The following is a 20307-nucleotide window of genomic DNA, read 5'->3' as shown; positions in this document are numbered from 1 at the left end:
AAGGCTTTATATGAATACTTTAAAGTTAAACAAAATTCACCAGAAATATAAATATGGTTAAACTGGTTGATATAAAAGGGCATAGATTTAAAAAAAGATTTTGAGTTCTCCAGGGTGACTTTAAGCCGAAAATAATTTTACGATAACCTTAAATTAGTTTTAAGATAACTCTTCAATAGTTTTAAATTATATATTAATATTTGTGTATGTAGACTCTTACCAAAAACATTTGCTGTCTTGATTGATATGTGACCATTTGTAAGTTAAAGGAAAACATGTAACTGAGATTTTTTTCATGTGTGTGCAATTATATTTTATGTGATGATTTTACACAAGTATGTTCATATATGATTTTATCTAATTGATTAGAGAGAGAGAGAGAGAGAGAGAGATTCTTGAGATTCTTGAGAAACCATAAAGAATATGACTATGACATTTAATGAGTTACTTTAATCATGTCCAACATGAATGTGACTTATAGCCATAATTAATATGACTATGAAATTTAATGAGTTACTTTAATCATGTCCAACATGAATGTGACTTATAGCCATAATTTAGTGAGGTATTATATCTCTTTTAAAGCGTGCTTGTAAGCTTGGATTGTTGCATGTACATGACATGCATTGGTGATGGGTTGAGGAGATGATGATATTGATGTTAATATATATTATTTCAGTGACTATATGGTTTGCTTTCACTTTGGACATAGTGGTTAGCTTTGTGTAGGGCCTTATTCCTTAATACTTACTTGGCTAGATTTGTGAAAGAAGAACGTGGGACAGTGACACTTTCTAATTTGGTTCTTTAAGGAGAGGAGTCATAGCATGGCTTGGGCATTGTGCCTTTGGCTAAATATATTTCGAGCACCAGGGATGCTTTGGTTAGTCAAAGGTGTGGGCTAGATCATGGATAATTCTATGGTTTTAGTCAATGGTATAGGGTTGGATGGAGTAATAAGGGGGTTGCGTATCTTGCATATAATCATGAGTTACTTCTAATGGTTATAAATTGTGTCCTTTAAGTTTTTACACTCATAATTGAATAATCATAATGGAATTGTACATTTGTCTATATTATGTTATTTTTCCATGGTTGTTAGTTGTACTTGTATGATAACATTCTAGGTTACTGAAACGTAAGTGCTCACCCAACTATTTAACATTTTAGGTAAACTTAACGAAATAAAGGAAAAAAGTTAAAAGCTTGAGGCTTATTTGAGTGAGCCTTAAGTCTTATTTTAGTTTGCAAAATAATTATTTGTTAGTTTAGGACTCATTTGTCATTTGTTTTTTTAAATGGTTTATTATTTATTGATAACTGATGAGATTGGTTAGTTAAGGTTTAAGGCCATATGAATTACGTAATTGATTTATTTGGAGTAAATATTTTGTTATAGAATTTTAATGTCATGACATTTATTGAAGTAAATATTTGAATATCTGTAATGGGATTATTAGTGCATCTACGAGTTCTAGTAAGTCTAAACTTTGTAAAAATAAAATATTTATTTTTAGGTCCTTTTTTTATTTATTATGGTAGACTCTTTTCTCCCATAATAGGCTATTAATTATGATTTTATTCAATGTTATTAGAATTGAACCAATCATTAAACTGGTCAAAACTCTATTTTACTGTTCAAAGGTTAAACCGGAGATGGACTATTTATAATTAATTTAGTATATTTTAAATATTATATATTAAAAATTATATTCCTTCCATTAAAAAATGTAAGGCATTTTTGACTAAATATCACTCCCAATAAAGTAGTTACTTACTTTCAAAATAATCCTATCTTTTCATATTTACCTCTATTAAACACCTTATAATAAATATAAAGTTACTATCAATAGGAATACTTAAAAAAAAGGTAATAATTATACCTCAAAAGACTAAAAATACTTTCATACAGTCTTTAACTAGAAGAAGAGAATAAGGTTTTTTATTTCCTTATCGAGGTAATCTTCCATTCGTGACTTACTCTCGGAGAGGAAAGATTTTGAAGATTGAATTAAGTTTTTCATTCTCTTTTTGTAACAGTCTCTTCTAAGGCAAGTATCTATGGCATTCTACGCCCCATACCTTTATTTACTAGCTCCTTGATTTGATAGTTCTAATTCGATGAGCTTAAACAAATAAGTAGATAAGTGCCTAGACAAAATTTTGGAAGAAGAGTCAGATTCAATGATTTATTTTTGAGTGAAGTGGAATAACCTGGGAATCTACTTATTAATAGAATAGAACCAAGAAAAATAAACTTTTCTTCATTTAGTGTAGCAAGTTAGGAAGGTGAGTTGTTAGACACAGGGACGAGCTATACTGACTTTTTGTCCTTGTGAACACACTGGTATCCAAAGATAGCTTTGTACATTTCTCGGGCATATAGGTCGAGTATGTATTAAGTTTTACCTGAAGCTTCCATTATTCTCTTCTTCCTAAGCGAGATGTATTGGGAATTGACGCAAGTGGATCCTTTCTTTCTAAAGTAGAGGTAATAAAGTAAACCTTTTATGCTATCAAAAAGAGTTTGCTTGTAGATCGAAGAAAGAAGGGGTAGGGACCTTGTTACTTGACTGGGCTATCTTCTAATGGGCATAGGCTGGATTCATCTGTCCCGGAATCAATGGTTAACCAGTGCTTGCCATATAGGGAGCTGAGGGTATAGGAATCTTTAAAACTAGGATCAGGAATAGAAGCACTCGTATCTTGATCAAACTCTCTTTTGTTGTTCATAGACACAAAGACACCAAGTCTTAGCAAAATCCTTCAGTCTATAGTGGAACTAAGACAATAAGTCTCTAATTGAATTTAGCTAGCCTGTTGGCACAGTAGTAGCGAATCCTACTATCCATTTTCTTTGTGAATCATTCTGATGCCGCCTTCCTGCTTACACCTAGCAACTTTCTTTTTTTAAGCTGTTTCTTTGCTTATAACATTTTTTAACATTTAACTTCTTAAAAAAAATGCTTTATATTTTTAAATAGAAGGAATAGTTAAATTGATAAACTCAAAGAAAAATAAATTGAAAATTAAAAACATGCAAGATAAAGGATGATGTGTGTATATGTGTATATTATACACACATATAGATTCCCCTAAAAATAACAAATCTGTTTATGATCAAACGCGTCAATCATGAGTTGGCCAGAAATAACGTAACCAAGCTTAATTTTTTTAATTATTATAAACCTCTCAATCACATCCATCAGCTTATTCTTAGCTTTTCCCCAAACTAACAAAACCCAAAAAGAAGAAAAAAGTGAAGATGAAAAAAAAAAGAATATAATAATTAATTAACCAAGGATAATTCTCATCCATCCATAAAACCTTCCAATCCCTACTTTGTTTCCTTCTTTTTATTGATTATTTCTTGCGTTTCTCGTTCAGGCTGAGGAAGAAGGTTGAAGATCGAAGTGGAACAGAGGAGGGTGATGACTGTGAGTCTATGACGGTGTCATGATGCCGATGAGGAACAGAGGTGTGCGATTAGATTAAGGGAGACAGTCGATGGTCGAACTTGAACAAGAAGAGGGCTTAGGGTTTTAATTGAGCTGTAAGGGTTTTAGGTTTTAGATTTTGGGAATTGTGAGTTCTCCTTTTGTGTCTCGATCTCTCGGAATTATTTCTTTTTTCCAAAAAATTAAAAGGCAAAAATAAGGTTTTGTGAAAATGGGGGAAGAAAGAAAAAGAAAACCAAGTGAACTGTCTGAACTATCGATTCTCCCAGTTCTATACAGTTCATTCCAGTTCAAGAAGTCTATAGGCGGTTCTCTTCCTCCCCAATTTTGTGTCACTTTTGGACTGGCTATTTGGCCAGTTCCTGATTGAATCAGCCAGTTTGATCCGATTCTAATAATGCTAGTTTTAATTAATAATTAAGGTCAAACTTTTATAATTTTAGTAACATTTTTAATTAATTTAATCTTTTTCTATCGATGTTAGTTTTAAGTATTTGTTTATTAAGTAAATTTTTTTATAATCATGATAGATCTTGAAAATAAGTGTAACTCTTTTCTACCATAATTATCCTTAAAAAAATAATAAATTTGAGAAATGATTTTAAACTTTCATAATATGGTATTTGATTAAGCTTTTGTTTTTGTAAGGTTAGGTTGTTATAGCTTTATTTGAATCAAAAAATCATTTTACTGGAGGAGCCGCAATTGAATTGGAAAGCAAAATAATTTTTAAAAAAATAGGTGATTACAAATATGATATAAAAAAACTTAAAAAATTTTAAAAACTAGAAAAATTTAAAAATTAAACTTTATTAAAAGCTAACTTTATCTTTAAAGCCTTCATGTGTATTGTAATACTGTAAATTTTAAACTTATTTTTAGCAAATTAATAAGTTATCAAACCAATTTAATAATATTGAATACTTATCATGATAGAAAAATGACTACCATGATAATTAAAGAATAGAAAGACTATTATGGTAATTAAAGAATAGAATCCCTCCTCTTTTTAGACCCTGCTATGGTAGAATTTTGTTTTATATAAATAAATCATTTCATCATTAACTTACTATAGTAGAAAGAATTTAATATAATAATTTTACCTTTACCATAGTAAATAAAATGATAGTAGTGTTGTCTGTAACTATTAAGATCCTATTTCACTAACCAATATTTTAAAATTAATATTTATTTCTAAACCACAACTAACATGAAAGCATATTATCTCAAGGTGGCAAATTCCCAAACACATACTAGCAAAACTTGTGACATATTAATGTAATCCAAGTGCACATCCCAAGCTATATACAATAAATTCTATTAAATCATAATACCTTCCAAACAAAAATTTGCTTAATAATACCTAAAATGGGTTCGAACAATATTCACAATAGTTCAACACTAGTTCTCAATTGAAAATAGTTTTAGGATGTACACTTGTCTTTAAAATAATCACATCTATCAACATATATAATACATATTTACTAACTACTCAATACTTCTATGAAAATATGACTATATCATTAATATATCAAAAAGCAGTTAGGACCATAAAAGACAGACATAATTCTCATGACATAGTATTCAAATTTAAGTCAATGACTAAGAGAGACAAAGAGAATCCTCTTGACTAAGAGAGACAAAGAGAATTCTCTTGACAAATAAGATGCAATGGATCATAAAATGAGCCTACATACTCCACAAAAATGTATCCACTACATAACATAATCAAAATAATGAGGTTAAGTTAGAAAATGGTGTTTCATACACTATGTCACACCTCAGGTGCTTCTCCAGCCGAATCCATTCTTGTAAAAATTAGAAATTACAGGAATGAGACTTAAAAGTCTCAATAACCATAATTAATATATAGAAATGCATCAGGATGCACTTAATTATGTGATTTCTAAGTAGGCACACAAAATATTCTGAACGAATATTTTCAAACAAACTAAACAAATATTTAATTACATGATTATACCCTACATCCCTCCATATACCACACCCAAAAAACCAAATCACCCTACCAAAGGTGAGTTGAATTAAGTTACAAGCTACTTACTGAGTTAAATGAGAGCTTATTATGTGATAATAATTGTCCAAACAAAAATTCTCCAAATACACCGACAAGTCATGCATATTTTGAACAACTGAACAAAAACATAACTGAATAGCTCTCATGATTTTGAACAATAATATCTCAATATAATACACATGTATAATTTTATTCAGAAAATTATGATTATGATTCAGAAAAACACACACACACACACTCCAATTGGTTAAATCACTAAAGCAGCATTCTGACACTTGAGAAAATTTTTTCTATGCTTAAATAAACATTTAAACATAAAAAATTAACCCTAATGGTTTAAATTCAACCAAAATTCCATCATATGAGTCTAGAGTTTTATTCAAAATTCTCCAATTCAGATTTAAACCTTAAAGAAAGGTTTTATTGCATTTATTAGACTCCTAATACCCTCAACAACTATAATAAATCATCACAGCTTCAAATTAAACACCACATAGGAAACCCTAACTCAAACATCTTCCTTAAACTAAAAAAACAAAGTATGTAGAAAGATAGCTTAAAGGACTAAAAACTTGCCCTAACTAGTTGCACAGCTAAAAAATACTCTTAATTTGCCAGAATCTCTTACTGTAGCAGAGTCTTTTTGGATCTTCCTTTGACTTCTTTCTCCCTTTCTTCACATTTTGATTGAAATGCAAACTAAGGATGCCTTTTAATTTGCTTGTCCATGTGCGGTTGTGGCTAGCGCGAGCTAGTCCGCGCATATATAAGCCTTTAAATGAAATGCCTGCGTCGTGCTCTTTCATTTGCGTGTTGTGGAGCCCTGAGCCTAATTCTACCCTTTTCGATCTCGATCCAGCTCAATTACCTATTTTGAACCCTATTAGTACTTCTACAAGGTTTTTGGTCCAGTAAAACTCATAATTAATTGCCTAAATATGTCATTAACCTCAAGCAACCTCAAATGTATTATTATTCCTAAATTTCACCTCAAAGTAAATTTCAAATCTTGATATTAAATCCTCAAGTTTCCAATTTATTTCTTAAATTAAAAATCATGGTGTTACATGTATATGATATGTCCTAGGACCATTTCCATGAAAAGATGTTAACTATTGTACTTATAGGTATAAATGTTGATACTTCTGAATTGACTCATATTTGACTTAATTAATATTTACTTATATTTAACATCTTATAAAATTATAATGTATAATATTGTTTACTTATGGTCATATTGTGTTTTTTTATTAACAACTATACATATTGTATAAATTTTTTTCTTATGTATTATATGCATTTAATATTATTTATTGATTATATTACCAATAATATCATTGGTCTAAGCAGGTTAGATCATAAAAAATAAAACTCACTAACCTTTGAGGTTGAGCCCGATTTGGCTTCTAAAATATTGGTTATGAGAGTTTGTTATCTATTTGGTCCCCATTATAAGGGACCCTTAACTATATCATCAAAACTAAGGAAAGATGCTAAGTTATTGATTTTATTTGAAAATATAATAAATTTATAATTTTATCCTTGTTTAAATTAAAAATTTTAAATTTGCATTACATTATTTCTTATAGTTAATGAGTTTAAAAGGAAATAATATAGGAATAACATAATTAATACCTCACCAAGTGCTTTATATTGAAAATTTAAGAATCTTTTTAGAATATGTTCTATAATAAGAATTGAAGGAAATATATATATTTAAAAAAATTTCTTATAGAATAGTTTAAGAATTAATGGGCCAGATGTTATTATCGAACTTCAGAGAGATGTGTTCAATGAAAAGTAGTTAGGGTATACCGAATGAAAACTTAAAAAATATAAGAAAATGATTAATTAACATAACAAACATCATAAAATCCAAGAGAAAAACTAAGCATCGAGAAGAAGAGATCCTCCTAAAAAACTTGAATGATCAGAGGCTGAAATAAGGCCAATAGCATACGAAGATCATTAATCACAGCATTTTTATTTTTCTTGTTTAAAAGGACATTCTCGAAGTAATTCCTTCTGAAGCACTTAATCTTCAAGCTCGAGCTAAATGGAGCATCACTTGAGAAAACACCACCAAACTCGATGTTATTCTTTTGGAGATTAGGCAACACTCTTAGGAAGTTAAAAATCGTAAGCAGGTTAATGCACTTGTTTTTTTTTTTTTAATGAAAAAGGAGATCTAAATGGGTCCCCTAAAATGATTCGAGAAGCATTAGTTTAAGGGTTTTACTTATTAACCAGTTCAAACACTTCGGTTGAGAAAGTATTTGACATCAATTGACAATTTAAAAATGCAGTCAATTGGAGATGTTGGGCAGTCAAACCTAATGCAACGACCCGTTTGTTTTATCACGTTGCCATTTGGATTGGGTGAAGTGTGCCACTTTGCCATTTTGATGTGCTTGAAACTTGAAACCTGAAAGCTGAAAGAAAAGCGGTCACAGTCTCATTCTCCGCTTTGAAACGTATCCGAGCAAGTTTTTTCAATAACAATTTTTTAAAAAAAGATTCATATTTTTATTGAAGAGAGACAAGCACCCAATCACTAGAATCAATTGATATTAATTTTAATTCATTATGCAATTATCTAATATCAAATATTTCCTTCGTTTTAAATTATAAGATACTTTTAAATAAAATTTTATACATTAATAAGGCTTATTAAATACATTTTACAATCTTACTTTTTCAAGATAAAAATATAAACTTTTAAAAATACTTTTCATTTGATATTTCATTGATAAAAAAATAATAAAGAGATAGAATACATAGGAAGGGTAATATTAAAAAGTATAATTGATAAAATTTTATTTTTATTAAAATATCTTATATTTTGAGATGTTAAATCTTTCTAAAAGTATCTCATAATTTAAAATAGAGGGAGTACTTTTATATTAAATTCAAGCATTGACATGTCCATTTAGAATAAGTAAATAACTATAGTACTATACTATCAATTAAATTAAGGCAATTTTTTAAAACTTCAAATGCTCACGAACAAACTCTATAAACTTTTACAATTTTCTCATATTATAACAGCTTAATTAAAAAAATTATTATCTATGAAAATTTAATCATTTAACTTGTCATTTATTAAATTTTAAATAACAAAAAAATTACTTACATATAAAAAAATATAAAAATAAATTAATACGTGCAATTTAGTTGTTTGTAATTTACAAACCGTAACAATTAATAAAACATGGCCCACAACCACCTTTGGGGGCACGGCAGCACGGAATAGAGGATGGACGATCTTCCCAAAGAAGGGTCCGTATAATCTATTCGTAATTGGGGGCAAGCGGGTAAAATAGTTTATTTTAAATCCCTCGTGCACGTATGCCTGGACTTTGACCCACGAGGTCAAACAAGAAATGTTGACCACGTTTTTAATGTGATCCAGCCCACCATTTTCCTCCCCCTATATAAATTCAACATTCAAGAATGCTCGTTTCTTATAACATTTTCAACCGTATCAGCAACTGAAATTTTGAAAATTTCCGCTAAGCATCAAGAGAGCACAGTAAGAACATGGAAGGTTTCTTTCCCGACAAATTTCTGGACGATGCTTTCTGGGACGAATCTCTCGCAAATCAGAATGATTTTCTTCGGCAAACAGAGATCGGGACCCCCCAAGAAAGCTTTCAAGTCGGATCGAGTTCCCAGAACTCCATTGTTGAAGATGAACCTCCTGCTGCTGCTGCTGCTAGTCAGAGCGATTTTCTTCAGTATAGTGACTGTCTCAGAGCTGGGCTCGGGCAAGAAAGTTCACATAACGGATCAAATTCAAATGAGGGTGCTTTTGTTCGATACAGTGACCTACCAGGAATGGAATCAGGGCGAGAGAATTCTTGTTCTATTAACGTGAAAGATCATGGCCACGGAGCTTCTTCTGCTGCAAATCACAGTGCGTTTGTTCAATACAGAGAGCTGCCCAGAACAGGGTATGGTCAGGGAAGTTCAAATGTTATGAATATGAGAAGGAGAATGATTGATTACATGAGAAGCAGTAGTCCTGCAGAGAGGAGTAACATGGCAGAGTATGAAAGAGAACGAGGTTTCAGGCACATGATTAACGAGAGGATGAGAAGGCACAGACAGAGACAGTGTTGCTTGGCCCTGCACTCTATATTACCATTTGGAACCAAGGTATTCCGAAAACTTCTCAACCTTTTTTTCTGGCGAATTTAATTATAGATTTCTGATGAGCTACTCCTCTGTTTCTTTGGGCAGAACGATGTTAATTCAGTGGTTCAAATGGCAGCCAAGGAGATTCAAAAGCTAGAAGCTTGCAGGGATGAATTGAAGAGGCAAAATTCAGAGCTTGAAGTAAAAGTTAAAGGACAACAAAGCAGCAAAATTGAGTTAAGGGTGGCTCATCCTACTTCTCCAATAAACTCAATGCTCGAGACTCTTCAATTATTGAAGGACCTTGGAATGAATACCAGAAGTATCACTTCAAATTTCTCTCATCATGAGTTGTTTGCATTGTTAGACATGCATGCCCAGGTATCTAGCTCGATCTCCTTTTTGTTTTTGAGACATTTTTGGATGCATCGCTTGTCAAAACACTATTTTGCAGTTCGTCACAAATTACAAATCAATGAATAAATGGGTTGGATTTGGTATGCGGTGTTGCTTAAGTGATGTTACTCCCTCCGGGCTACATAAGACGTTTTATATAGGATATGAGTATGTTATATATATATATATATATATATATATATTATACTCTTACTTTATTATGTTTCACTCAAAAATATAATTAGGAAGATGTAATTTTTTTAAAATAAAATTAAAATTTGAACTGATTTTTTAGAAGGTAAATTAGTTAACAATGAATTATATCATAGGGGAATATTAAATTTATAATAAATCTTAGGTATAGCTCAACAGATTACTGTGTAATAGCAGATTGATAAGTATAATTTTAACAATAAACTTAGTCAGGTATTGACGAAGTTCTGTACCATTTTTATACTCACTATGTCAACTTATATCTATCTAATATAAGAAAAGAGCCCCCTTACTAATAATTTGTTAAGATTGTGATTTGCTATAATTATTTTTATATTAACATGCATGATATACCTCAAACAAAATTTTGTTTATAAACAAATATTATAATGAATATGAGACCCCGAGTCATTGTCGTACGTCACTTCGTTGGTCAACTAGCGGGTAATAATTAATGTTATAAAAAGTAGTAGGTAATGAGATAGGAAATTCCATTATATATTATTTAATTAAAAAACATATTTTTCTTTGTTTAATTAAGATGAACTCAGTGTATTTGTATGGAGTTTGAGATAAGTTGACCACTTCCTGCACGCACTTCTTATTTTTTTTATATTGATATTTGATTGAGTCATGTTTGAATATTATCAAATTTAATAGGGATAACTCTAAATAAACATTTAATGACTCAAATTTTCTATATTTTAGATTTATTAATTTTTTTTATGAAAAATAGTATGAGTATTGCGGCATATTAATACTGCTTGATTTTGTATTCATAGGACTATTATTGACCTATTATTTTCATCAATCTTAGAATACTTTCACTGTTCTACGTGTGTTTTTTCTTATTGAAATAATGCTAATGAAGTCATTTTCGTTGTGGAAAGATGGAAGATGCTGAGGCAGAAAGGGATACCGAAGGTGCGGTGAACGAAAATGAACGGAAGCTTCATTCTCATGACGGAGAAATTTTCAAAAGGCAGAGACTATGAATGAAATCACGACGGAAACAGATGTCAAATTTTGTAAATTACACCTATTAATTAGTAATTTGTCTCTGAAAGGGGTGAAAATGTCATTTCACTTTCACATTCGTGGCGTCATGTGTACAGTAACATAATTTTAAGGAAAATATTGATAAAGATCTATTAGCCAGATTATTCTAAATTGGAGCTCCTAAATTTATAAAATACCATCACAGTTTAAGAGTTTTAATTTGATATTAAAATTATAAGAGAAATAAAAAAATTATCTCTTATTTAAATTGATATCAAAACTGTTTTATTTTACTTATTCTTTTACTTGCATAATGTTATTTATTATCATATTTCACTTGATTTAGTTGCAAGTATTTAAATTATCTTAAGACAATTTGTTAATTTCTATACTTTATAATATATACTTACTTACAGACTGTTGTTCATTATTCTATTTCACTTGTTCATTGCCTTATTTTTACTTAATTTTATTTTAGAGAAATAAACAAGTGAAATAGGGTATTGAACAATATTTCATAGTTAAATGAATAAATAAAGTAGATTAATGAACAAGTGAAGTAAAACAATTTTAATATTAAATAAATGAGGGAAAATTTTATCATTTTTTTATAAATTTAATATCAAATCAGGACCTCTAGAGTGTAGTGATATTTCAAAAATTTAGGGACTTTGATTCAAAATAAGTTTGATCAATGGATCTTTATTGATATTTTTCCTTAATTTTAAGGTTCTGATTGAGACTTCATTTATCCCTCTTTTAAACAATGTAATATATCTTTAACTAAATCTCACACTTTAACAAATTAGTTAATTATTTTTAAACTAATATTATCTTTTTATAATTACTCTTATTTAATAAGGTGTTTGATTTAAAAATAAATATAATATTATTTATTTATTAAGACATTTTAAAATAAAAAATATTAATTACATTTTAAAATATTAAAAATATTCTATATTTTTTAATATATAACCTTTTGAAAAATGTCTTATATTTTTTTAAGAAGAGAGTATGAAATACCTTCTTTTTGTGCTCATAGATTTTAAAGTGTTACCATGCATTGATCTTAGCTTTGCGTGACACACTTAGCCGAATTATATGATTGATGTCCTAGCTTTATTTAAAAACAATTACTTTTTAGGAGAATCACATCCAATCCAAAGACTTAGGAAAATAATTATTCATGGATAAAAATTAATACGAAATAGATTATTGTTAAAATAAGATATGATTAGTTTTTTCTTAAATTGAACTTATTATTGATCTTGGTCTGTGAGTAATTTTCTCCCCAGGTTTTTGTATGTGATTCTGCCGTATTTTTTTGGTCACAAGACTAACATGTATATTCATAATATATACTTTGGCGTGCGTTTTCAAATGAAAAAAAAAATGTGGTCTTTTTTCTCACTAAATGTTGGAAAAATAAGTTTAAAAACACTTCAAAAATTTTAATAAGATATTTCTTTTAAGGATTAAAGTACATTTGTAATGGTCAGCTGTTAATAAAAATGCATCATTATACTGATTTTAAAACATAATATGTTGTACTACTGCTACATTACTCCACAATTTTTGAAGATATCCATATATTTTCTGAAAATATTTCAGGATAAAAATTCACTTTAATTCTTCTTTTCTTCATGTGAGAATGAAGGATCTTAGGATAAGAATGTATCAATGTTTTATTATTTTAAGTAAAAATAAGACATCCTAACAATATTTTGATTTTGAATTATTTGAAGAGTTTTGTGGTTGGTATTGTTTCAACGTTGTGGAAGACTTAGTGCGGTTCATAGATTCAGCAGACAATATTGTTTTTGCATTGGTCGCTAGACAAGGTAATACTACTGCCGCATATTTTCTTGCAATTTGCGGAGCTAAGAAGATGGTTCTGCAAGGATGATTTTCAGTTGCATCATATTCTTTATGGGTTGTATTAAATGATGAATCAGTGAATGGCTGTAATGTTGTTAATGTGATTGAGGAAGATAGAACTGGTATGGGTTGATCTTCTGGCTTTTTGTCTTTGTTTTTTGTTGTTTTTTTTTTTTTTTTTCGGGGGGAGTTAGGTGTTAGTTTGCATTTGATAGATTTCTTTGAGCTTTTCTAGCTTCTGCCATTGGTATTTATATACTTTTCTTTTGGTGATTAATGATATTTTTTTTTTGGCAAAAGAAAGTAAAAATAAAAGAGAACATAAAATAAAAACCACTTTTTAATCATGAGTTTTTTAAAAAATCAGCTTGAGATAGAAATGATTCAAATTATAATCTATAGTCTAAACTACCCTAGTAAATCAATCTAAATAATCTGAATTACGTTCTTTCATTCTCCAGTGCAGCATGCGCAACCAGGACTGGTTTCTCTCCATTAAGTCTCTCTTTAGAGTTTAGAATAACTGTGTGGAAGTGGATCCTGACTGTAGTAAATCTTGAATAAATCCTGAAATACCAGAAGAGATCGAACACGACTCATAGCTGATGACGTAATTTACATGGTCAAAAACATAGAGCAACTGGGAAGAGGAACATCGTTCTTGGAAAGTGATTGAGCAATTCTATTTTTATCTTTCAATTTCGCAAGAAGAGAAAAAAATTGGCAAAAATAGTCAAAATTTTTAATCTATATTTATAAGTCCCAACTTGAACAAATGCCTAGAAACCTAACATTCTTTTCTTTTGGATCTTTTCTACCATATCTTCTTCAGATGGAATGCCATACCCAGATTTTGAGCTCGTGCTCCACCAAGCCATGATTTCTTCCTGTACAAGGCGAGACAAGAGCACTGGGTTACAATGAAGTATGCATCCAAATCAATCATTACAGAACCATTTCTTCATACAACTACATTTATCATCTGCTTACATAAAAGGGAGTAAGAATAAACACATTCGGTTCTCAAAAGATTTACTTCCTAAAGGCCTTTGTCTTGATTTAATCCTCCTCTAAACTACTCTAGTCTTTCAAAGTTTGTAACTTGCCTTCCGTGAGATGTGTCAATCTAATCAGTAAGAACTAAGAAGTAAAATCAGGGCCAAAATTTATTATCCCATCAAGTACAGTTTACAAAAGCTTGAAATTATTACACGGTGTGAAATAAAAGAAAAGTCAGCACAACTGGCATAGGGTACTACCTCAAGGAATTCTTGATTTGAAATATAACGACTTCCAACCATACAGTTGATCCCCCCTACGTTCACACAGAGAGATGTTCTGGTATCCTGCTGTGAATTCTGTTTATGTGCCTCTGTAAATGCAATAAAACAGCCAAAAATACAATGAAATGGAACGAAACCGAGGAAGCAATTCAAGGATTTCCATAACTTGGTCCAAAGATGTCCCAGTAATAAAAAGTACATCTAGTTATACCATTTATAGAGGCCACATAATATCCAGTTCTCCCTAGACCTCCTTCCCACTTCCCTAGCCGCAACCGCAAGTAAAAGCCGTTAAGGTGTGATAATGACATATGAGAGCTAATCCATCTGGAAATAAAGGACATTATGTCAAAGAATATTTTGAAGCTGAAAAGAACAAAGTTTTAAGAAAAATAAACATGGCATATGTGCTCTGATCATATTAACTCTTCAAAAACTTTACAATGATAGTTGGGTACACGGAAAACATTTTTAGCCTCCTCAAATTATGTTGTGCATTTGGTGTCGTTAAGAATTCCAAGTCTGAGAAGAATTCTCATTGGGTAACTTAAAGAGTTTGGTCAGTAAAGAAAATAACAACAGTATAGATAATCTTTCAATCAGTAGCAAGAGGAATCATCCGTACAAGCATAAACATCATACAGGTGTTAATGATGACTAAATTAATATTTGCTGGCTAATGAATAAATTACACCTCACCAAACATCATTTTAAACAAGAATCCAATAATCATACCATAATTACTAATTTTAGGGTGTTTCTTTGATCATAGAGGGAAAAGGTGTTAATGATGACCAAATGATGAGATCAATCAACGCCATGGTTGTGTAAAATAATTTAAGAATATCATGTTCCATGTTTCTGCAATCTTTCCCTCTGAAACAGGATTTTTAATGTCTTAAGATGAACTATTTGGGTTCTTAATCTACATTTTAAAACTGTCGTAAGTTATTTATCCTTTATGCAACAAACAAGGACCATAGCAACATACAAAAACTAATTCAAAACAAGAAATGACTTAACAAAAGCTACTTGGCATGCATTACTTACTTCAGGATATCAGTGCGGGTTAAACGAAGCTTTTTAACTGCATCAAAGATTTTTTCTGGTACATCTGAGATTTTTCTTTCTACAAAGCAAGATGGAGGTCTCATAGAACCAATGTATTTCTTGATTGATACATTAGACCATATCTTATCAGAGGTCATAACTTCATTTAATTTCCGCTTCAAGTTGAGAGTTTTCTCTGGTATGCGATCAGGTTCATCGTTCTTAGCACAACCAGATAAAAATTGGTCACCCTCATCATCCGTAGGTAGTTTGTGTATCTCTCTATAGCCTTCTGTAAACCGTTTTGGAATGGGGCTACAATCATTCACCAAAGCATTGACTCCCAGTTTGCATTTCCCTCTTGGGAGGGAGGTGGGACATGAAATAGCCCAGTGATTAGGCCGAAAGCATTTAATGCAGAAACAGGCCAGTCCGTCCAACCCCACACGTGACTTCACTTTCTTTAGGAGATCTGGAAGTTCAGTTCCAGAGGTCTCTGAGCAATCGCAAAGTTGATGACCTTTAGTCCCACAAAACAAACAAATCAGCTCTCCCTTGCTGGCTTTATCAGTTCCATTTGATGATATGATATATCTGATGGCATCCAATCTCCTTGCAAACATAGAAAACACTGGCTCTGAATTTTTGCATCTTTGGGAAGGCCGCATTGGGTTGATATGCATTGAACTATTGTCAACCTTATCACCCATAATATCATTGGAAGCCTCTGTATTGATGGAATGGTTCTGTGACTCTTTAGCCTCATCAGCAGATTGCTCTTCATGATTCTCTTCAATCTTGCACTTGTTTGACTGAGCAATGTGCTTTTGGGAATGGGGAAGCCTTGAACAATCACTGGAGTCTGCTTGAGTCACACCACTCCTTATGAGGTGATCAGAGATTTTTAAGGGGGAAACTGGCCTCGGGAAAAATCTAGCTATCCACTGACTCCCCAGAGTATCATTTCTGTAACAGCTATTATCTACTTCCTTTCTCTCAGACAGCAGAGAGGAATCAATATATTCGGTATTGTTAGTTTTTGGTCCAGCTAAGGATGAACTTGATGTCTTTCCTTCTCTCTCCTTACTAAGACCTAAGTTTGAACAATCTTTATTCGCCGTTGAATTGCTTTTGCTGCTTTCATGAAAGTTAGCAAAATTCATAGCCTCATTCTTAGGATGGGATGACGAGCCAGTTTCATATATCCACCGTGATCTTTCAACTTCATCCAAGTTCAAATCTTGTTTGTAAAGGGTGTCATTCTTTGCATAACAGGTTACTAAAGTAGCATCTATTACATGCACCTTGTTTTCTAGATCAAAACTTTTGGAATGCTCTTCTAAACGCTTCAAGCTTGGAGAATGCACGGACTCAAAAATAAATTGAAAGCCAGTATTTTTTGGTTCTGTATTTTGATTTCTATTGAATGTGATAAGTTTCTGATCAGGCCATTGATCAGCGTGATCTGGATATGCAAGAGTATGAGCCAAGCAGTTTCTTGCTTCTTGAATTGATAGTGAGAATCCTTTCATGATATTAGATATCCAGTTCATGAAAGAGCTATCCTGTTTAACAAGGGAATTGGAAACTGAAGCTTCTTGTGTCTGCCTTTTGATTCTTTTACTCTCAACCATCAACTGCTGCTGGAAGTTCAATCTCTTGCCTGTGGAGAACTGCCCACTACTGTTACAGCTTTCAATACTCTCACGACTTTCTTCCTCCTCCTTTGATGAAAACTTTACGTTACCATCCCCATCAGACAATGCCTTCTCCTTCTGTTTCCTGCTAATCAGGCGATTTTTCCTATTACTTTGTGAGAGCAAAACTGGAAGATTCTTTTCATACTGAGATTTGTCTACAATCTCATTAGATTTTGAAACTAGAGCTCTACTTGTTGCACCACAGATAGCTTCACGGTTGAAAGCTTGCAAATCATTCTCAGCAGTTGATTCCAGTTTTTCAAAATGACTTCTGGTGGAAGAAGTTAATTTAGTTCCAGGAGCACCAGAACTTTTACATTCAATTATAGGATAAGCCTTGGCAGATGAAGCGTCATCTGTTTCAAATGCCTGATTCTTAACACCCATATCTCCGCCTCCACTTGTCTGATCTCTTGCTAGTGGATTTTGCTCCATGCCAGCTTCACGTTCATCTGCTTGTGGCAATAAATTGTCAAACTGAATTTTGACAATTTGACCTGCAAGAAAATCATGACACAGGAAAACAAAAATTTAAGGCATGCACAAAAGGAAGAACTTTCACTTTTCCTTTGACAAAAGCATATGATTTCAACTACTATCCCACTCTAAACAGAAAGAAAAAAATTTAACGACTAGGAAAATATGCTCTTAGAGAGAACACCTAGTGAAATTATTGGGAAATTTTGTTCCTATTATTGACAAACACATAAATTAGTCACAAGAGCATGACTATTTTCATAATGTTCAAAGCAAGATAATGAAAACCGAGAAATGATGAGGGTATACATTTACCTGAAATAGTAGAAACTTTCTCTTTGTTTGCTTCAGATATCTGAGCAGTTCCAGCATCTATTTGATCATGAAAATTTCTCTCAGTAGAGCTCATTTCTTCCATATCACTTTTAGATCCTGCCAGCCCAGAGTTTTGTGGAATTGAGAAAATGGTAACAAGCCGAAAATTAACTAAACCGGCAAGAACTATATTATTAAATTACTAAGCAGGATAGCTGTCATGTTTCCTTTTCCGTCTGTATTGTCTATTTGAACTAACGGTCTTTCATACACATATGGGGGAATTCGAAGATTTAATTCTTACCTCTGCCTTGTTTTTCATATTCTTTACACTCAGGCTTGACACCTGAATCACTTGTGAAATCCTTTGATAGAATATCATTACCAGAAATATCGCTTTTTATGCACACAGCAGCTATAGGTTTTGAAAAAACACCATCTGTTGGTCTATTAGCTGTAGACGTCACACCAACAATGCTTTCTGGCATACCAAGAGCAAAATTGCTTGGTCCAACATCCCAGAAGAGGGATTTCTTCTCATCAGCAAAGCTTGAATCGGCACATTTAAGACTCAAACCTTTGTCTGGAGACCAAACTAGTTCAGATAAGGGGCCATTGGCAAAAAATCTCATGTCTAGCTTGGAAACTGCATTTGCACCTGCACGTGAGTCAGTTTTCAGGATGCACTGGTTAGAATAATTCATACCAAGTTGCAAATCTATCTTCGGCCCCACTTTCTCATTTCCAGCATTCATCTTTAGAAGGATAAAATCTCCAGTAGCTCCTGTAATATGATTACAGTTCAAGTCAGCCTTCTTATTGCTCGATATGCAATACTGCAAATGAACATAACTCTTTTAACAAAATTTAATCCCCTGCTAAAATAAAGCTAAATGTAGATATATTCGTCCTAGTAACACTATTATTAATTTGCTCATCCCAAAATTTTATATAATTTATCTTATTGGCTCCTCTCTTGATAGCCTCATGGCCTTAATTCAATAATCTAAGCTCCCTGAGAAAATTGGTTACCATCTAAGTATAGTAAAATATATGAGTTTTACAAGATGCATGAGACATGTACAAGTAGGTGTTGGGCGTTTGTATAAATGAAATGATTATATAGGTTTGATTATATTTTTTTAAAAATTTCAAAATGATTATATGGGTTTTGATTATATTTTTTTAAAATAATTATTGTAACCAACAAAACATAGTGTTTAATTGGACTTAAGTTTAGTAATCCCAAACATTCCTATTCATTATCCTATGTGTTTAATTGGACTTAAGCTTAGTAATCCCAAACATTCCTATTCATTATCCTATGACAAGCATTATCAATAAGGTTACTACAGATATAATAGTCATCTTTTCCCTCCTTGTGACACCAACGCCAAACTCATTCTCCAAGGCAATTATACTCCCAAAGTCAATTATAAAAGCTTCTCCAATTCAGGAAGACATTATCCGAAACAAATTCCTAGAAATACGTCCTAAAGTCAGTTATTTAAAATTGTTTTCCCATAGAGCATTAAAAAGCTAACCCATCTGCGTTGTTTCTGACTGTAAGTCAACAAATCAAGTCGTGAACAGCTACGTATTAGCAACCATTGATTAGATAAAGCACTAAACATCGAAAAATTCCCATTGTCAGCAAGACATAATCATACTCAATAAGAAATCAGAGCAAATCCTAGAAGATTTCACCAATTTTACATGCAAGGAAATGCAGGTGAGACCGATCCAAGGCTGAAGCAAAGTTCTGAAAGACATTTGAAGTCCAGCAGCGAAGAAAATGTTAAGAACGAGAGAAACAGACCTTTTATATATAAACAAACATGGAGAGAGAGGGAGAGAGGCCCAACAGGACTGGTGCAAAAGTGGATATACTTCAGTGGTATTTCCCTGTTAGCGAAAGAGGGAGAGATTCTGCAATATGTACCTTCCACTTCCAGATGCAGCTATGTAATGGGTCAGTTCCATGAAGGCATTAAACTTGGAAGGAATGAGAGGTTAAGCATGTGCCACGTGAACGAATTTCATGCCAGTGAGGCCCCAAGACCCAAGGTGGCGTTGTGTTTGAGTACAATAGGATGAAAATTTTTCTATCTGCTGTGATAACAGTCATTTCAATTTCAATCATTTCCGAGCCCAAAGGGTCCATGGTGAATTGCATCCATTTCATTGGCTTTTTGTTTAAAAGACAATGAATGATCATCCTTCATGTCATTTAGTTGTTTGTTCATTTTTATCTTATCCCTATATCCCTCTCTTGCTCAAGCCTGCGCGTTCTTTTTGTTTGCTGGCATATTTATATTATTCAGGAAAATTCAGGATATTATTACCTCTCGCACTCACTTCGTTTA

At 31.9% G+C, this 20307-nt stretch overlaps 2 protein-coding genes across 6 annotated transcripts; one reads left to right on the top strand and one right to left on the bottom strand.

Annotated features, from left to right (window-relative positions):
- The first annotated feature begins 8984 nt into the window (after window positions 1-8984).
- Window positions 8985-11654, top strand: LOC129309902 (transcription factor bHLH92). Its single transcript, XM_054951655.1, has 3 exons — window positions 8985-9651; window positions 9736-10011; window positions 11130-11654. Exons 1-3 carry the CDS (start codon window positions 9034-9036, stop codon window positions 11232-11234), a joined length of 999 nt encoding a protein of 332 aa, XP_054807630.1. The 5' UTR covers window positions 8985-9033; the 3' UTR covers window positions 11235-11654.
- A 1784-nt stretch (window positions 11655-13438) lies between these two features.
- LOC129309508 (uncharacterized) lies at window positions 13439-20063 on the bottom strand. 5 transcript variants are annotated; one of them, XM_054951109.1, is made up of 9 exons: window positions 19486-20063; window positions 18600-18725; window positions 18246-18524; window positions 17942-18058; window positions 15450-17646; window positions 14611-14726; window positions 14376-14488; window positions 13963-14003; window positions 13439-13683 (listed from the first exon to the last, which is right to left on the bottom strand). In XM_054951109.1, exons 1-9 carry the CDS (start codon window positions 19487-19489, stop codon window positions 13557-13559), a joined length of 3120 nt encoding a protein of 1039 aa, XP_054807084.1. In that variant the 5' UTR covers window positions 19490-20063; the 3' UTR covers window positions 13439-13556. The 5 variants fall into 5 exon arrangements, with proteins under 5 accessions (XP_054807084.1, XP_054807080.1, XP_054807083.1 ...); XM_054951105.1 differs by having other exon boundaries at window positions 18246-18725; window positions 19486-20058; XM_054951108.1 differs by having other exon boundaries at window positions 18246-18725; window positions 19649-20055.
- Between the last annotated feature and the right edge of the window lie 244 nt (window positions 20064-20307).

This window comes from Prosopis cineraria, unplaced genomic scaffold (assembly GCF_029017545.1).
Source record: "Prosopis cineraria cultivar Desert tree isolate PC_DT_omini unplaced genomic scaffold, ASM2901754v1 PC4, whole genome shotgun sequence".
Classification (NCBI taxonomy): Eukaryota; Viridiplantae; Streptophyta; class Magnoliopsida; order Fabales; family Fabaceae; genus Prosopis; species Prosopis cineraria.
This window is presented reverse-complemented; position numbering and strand designations above follow the sequence as displayed.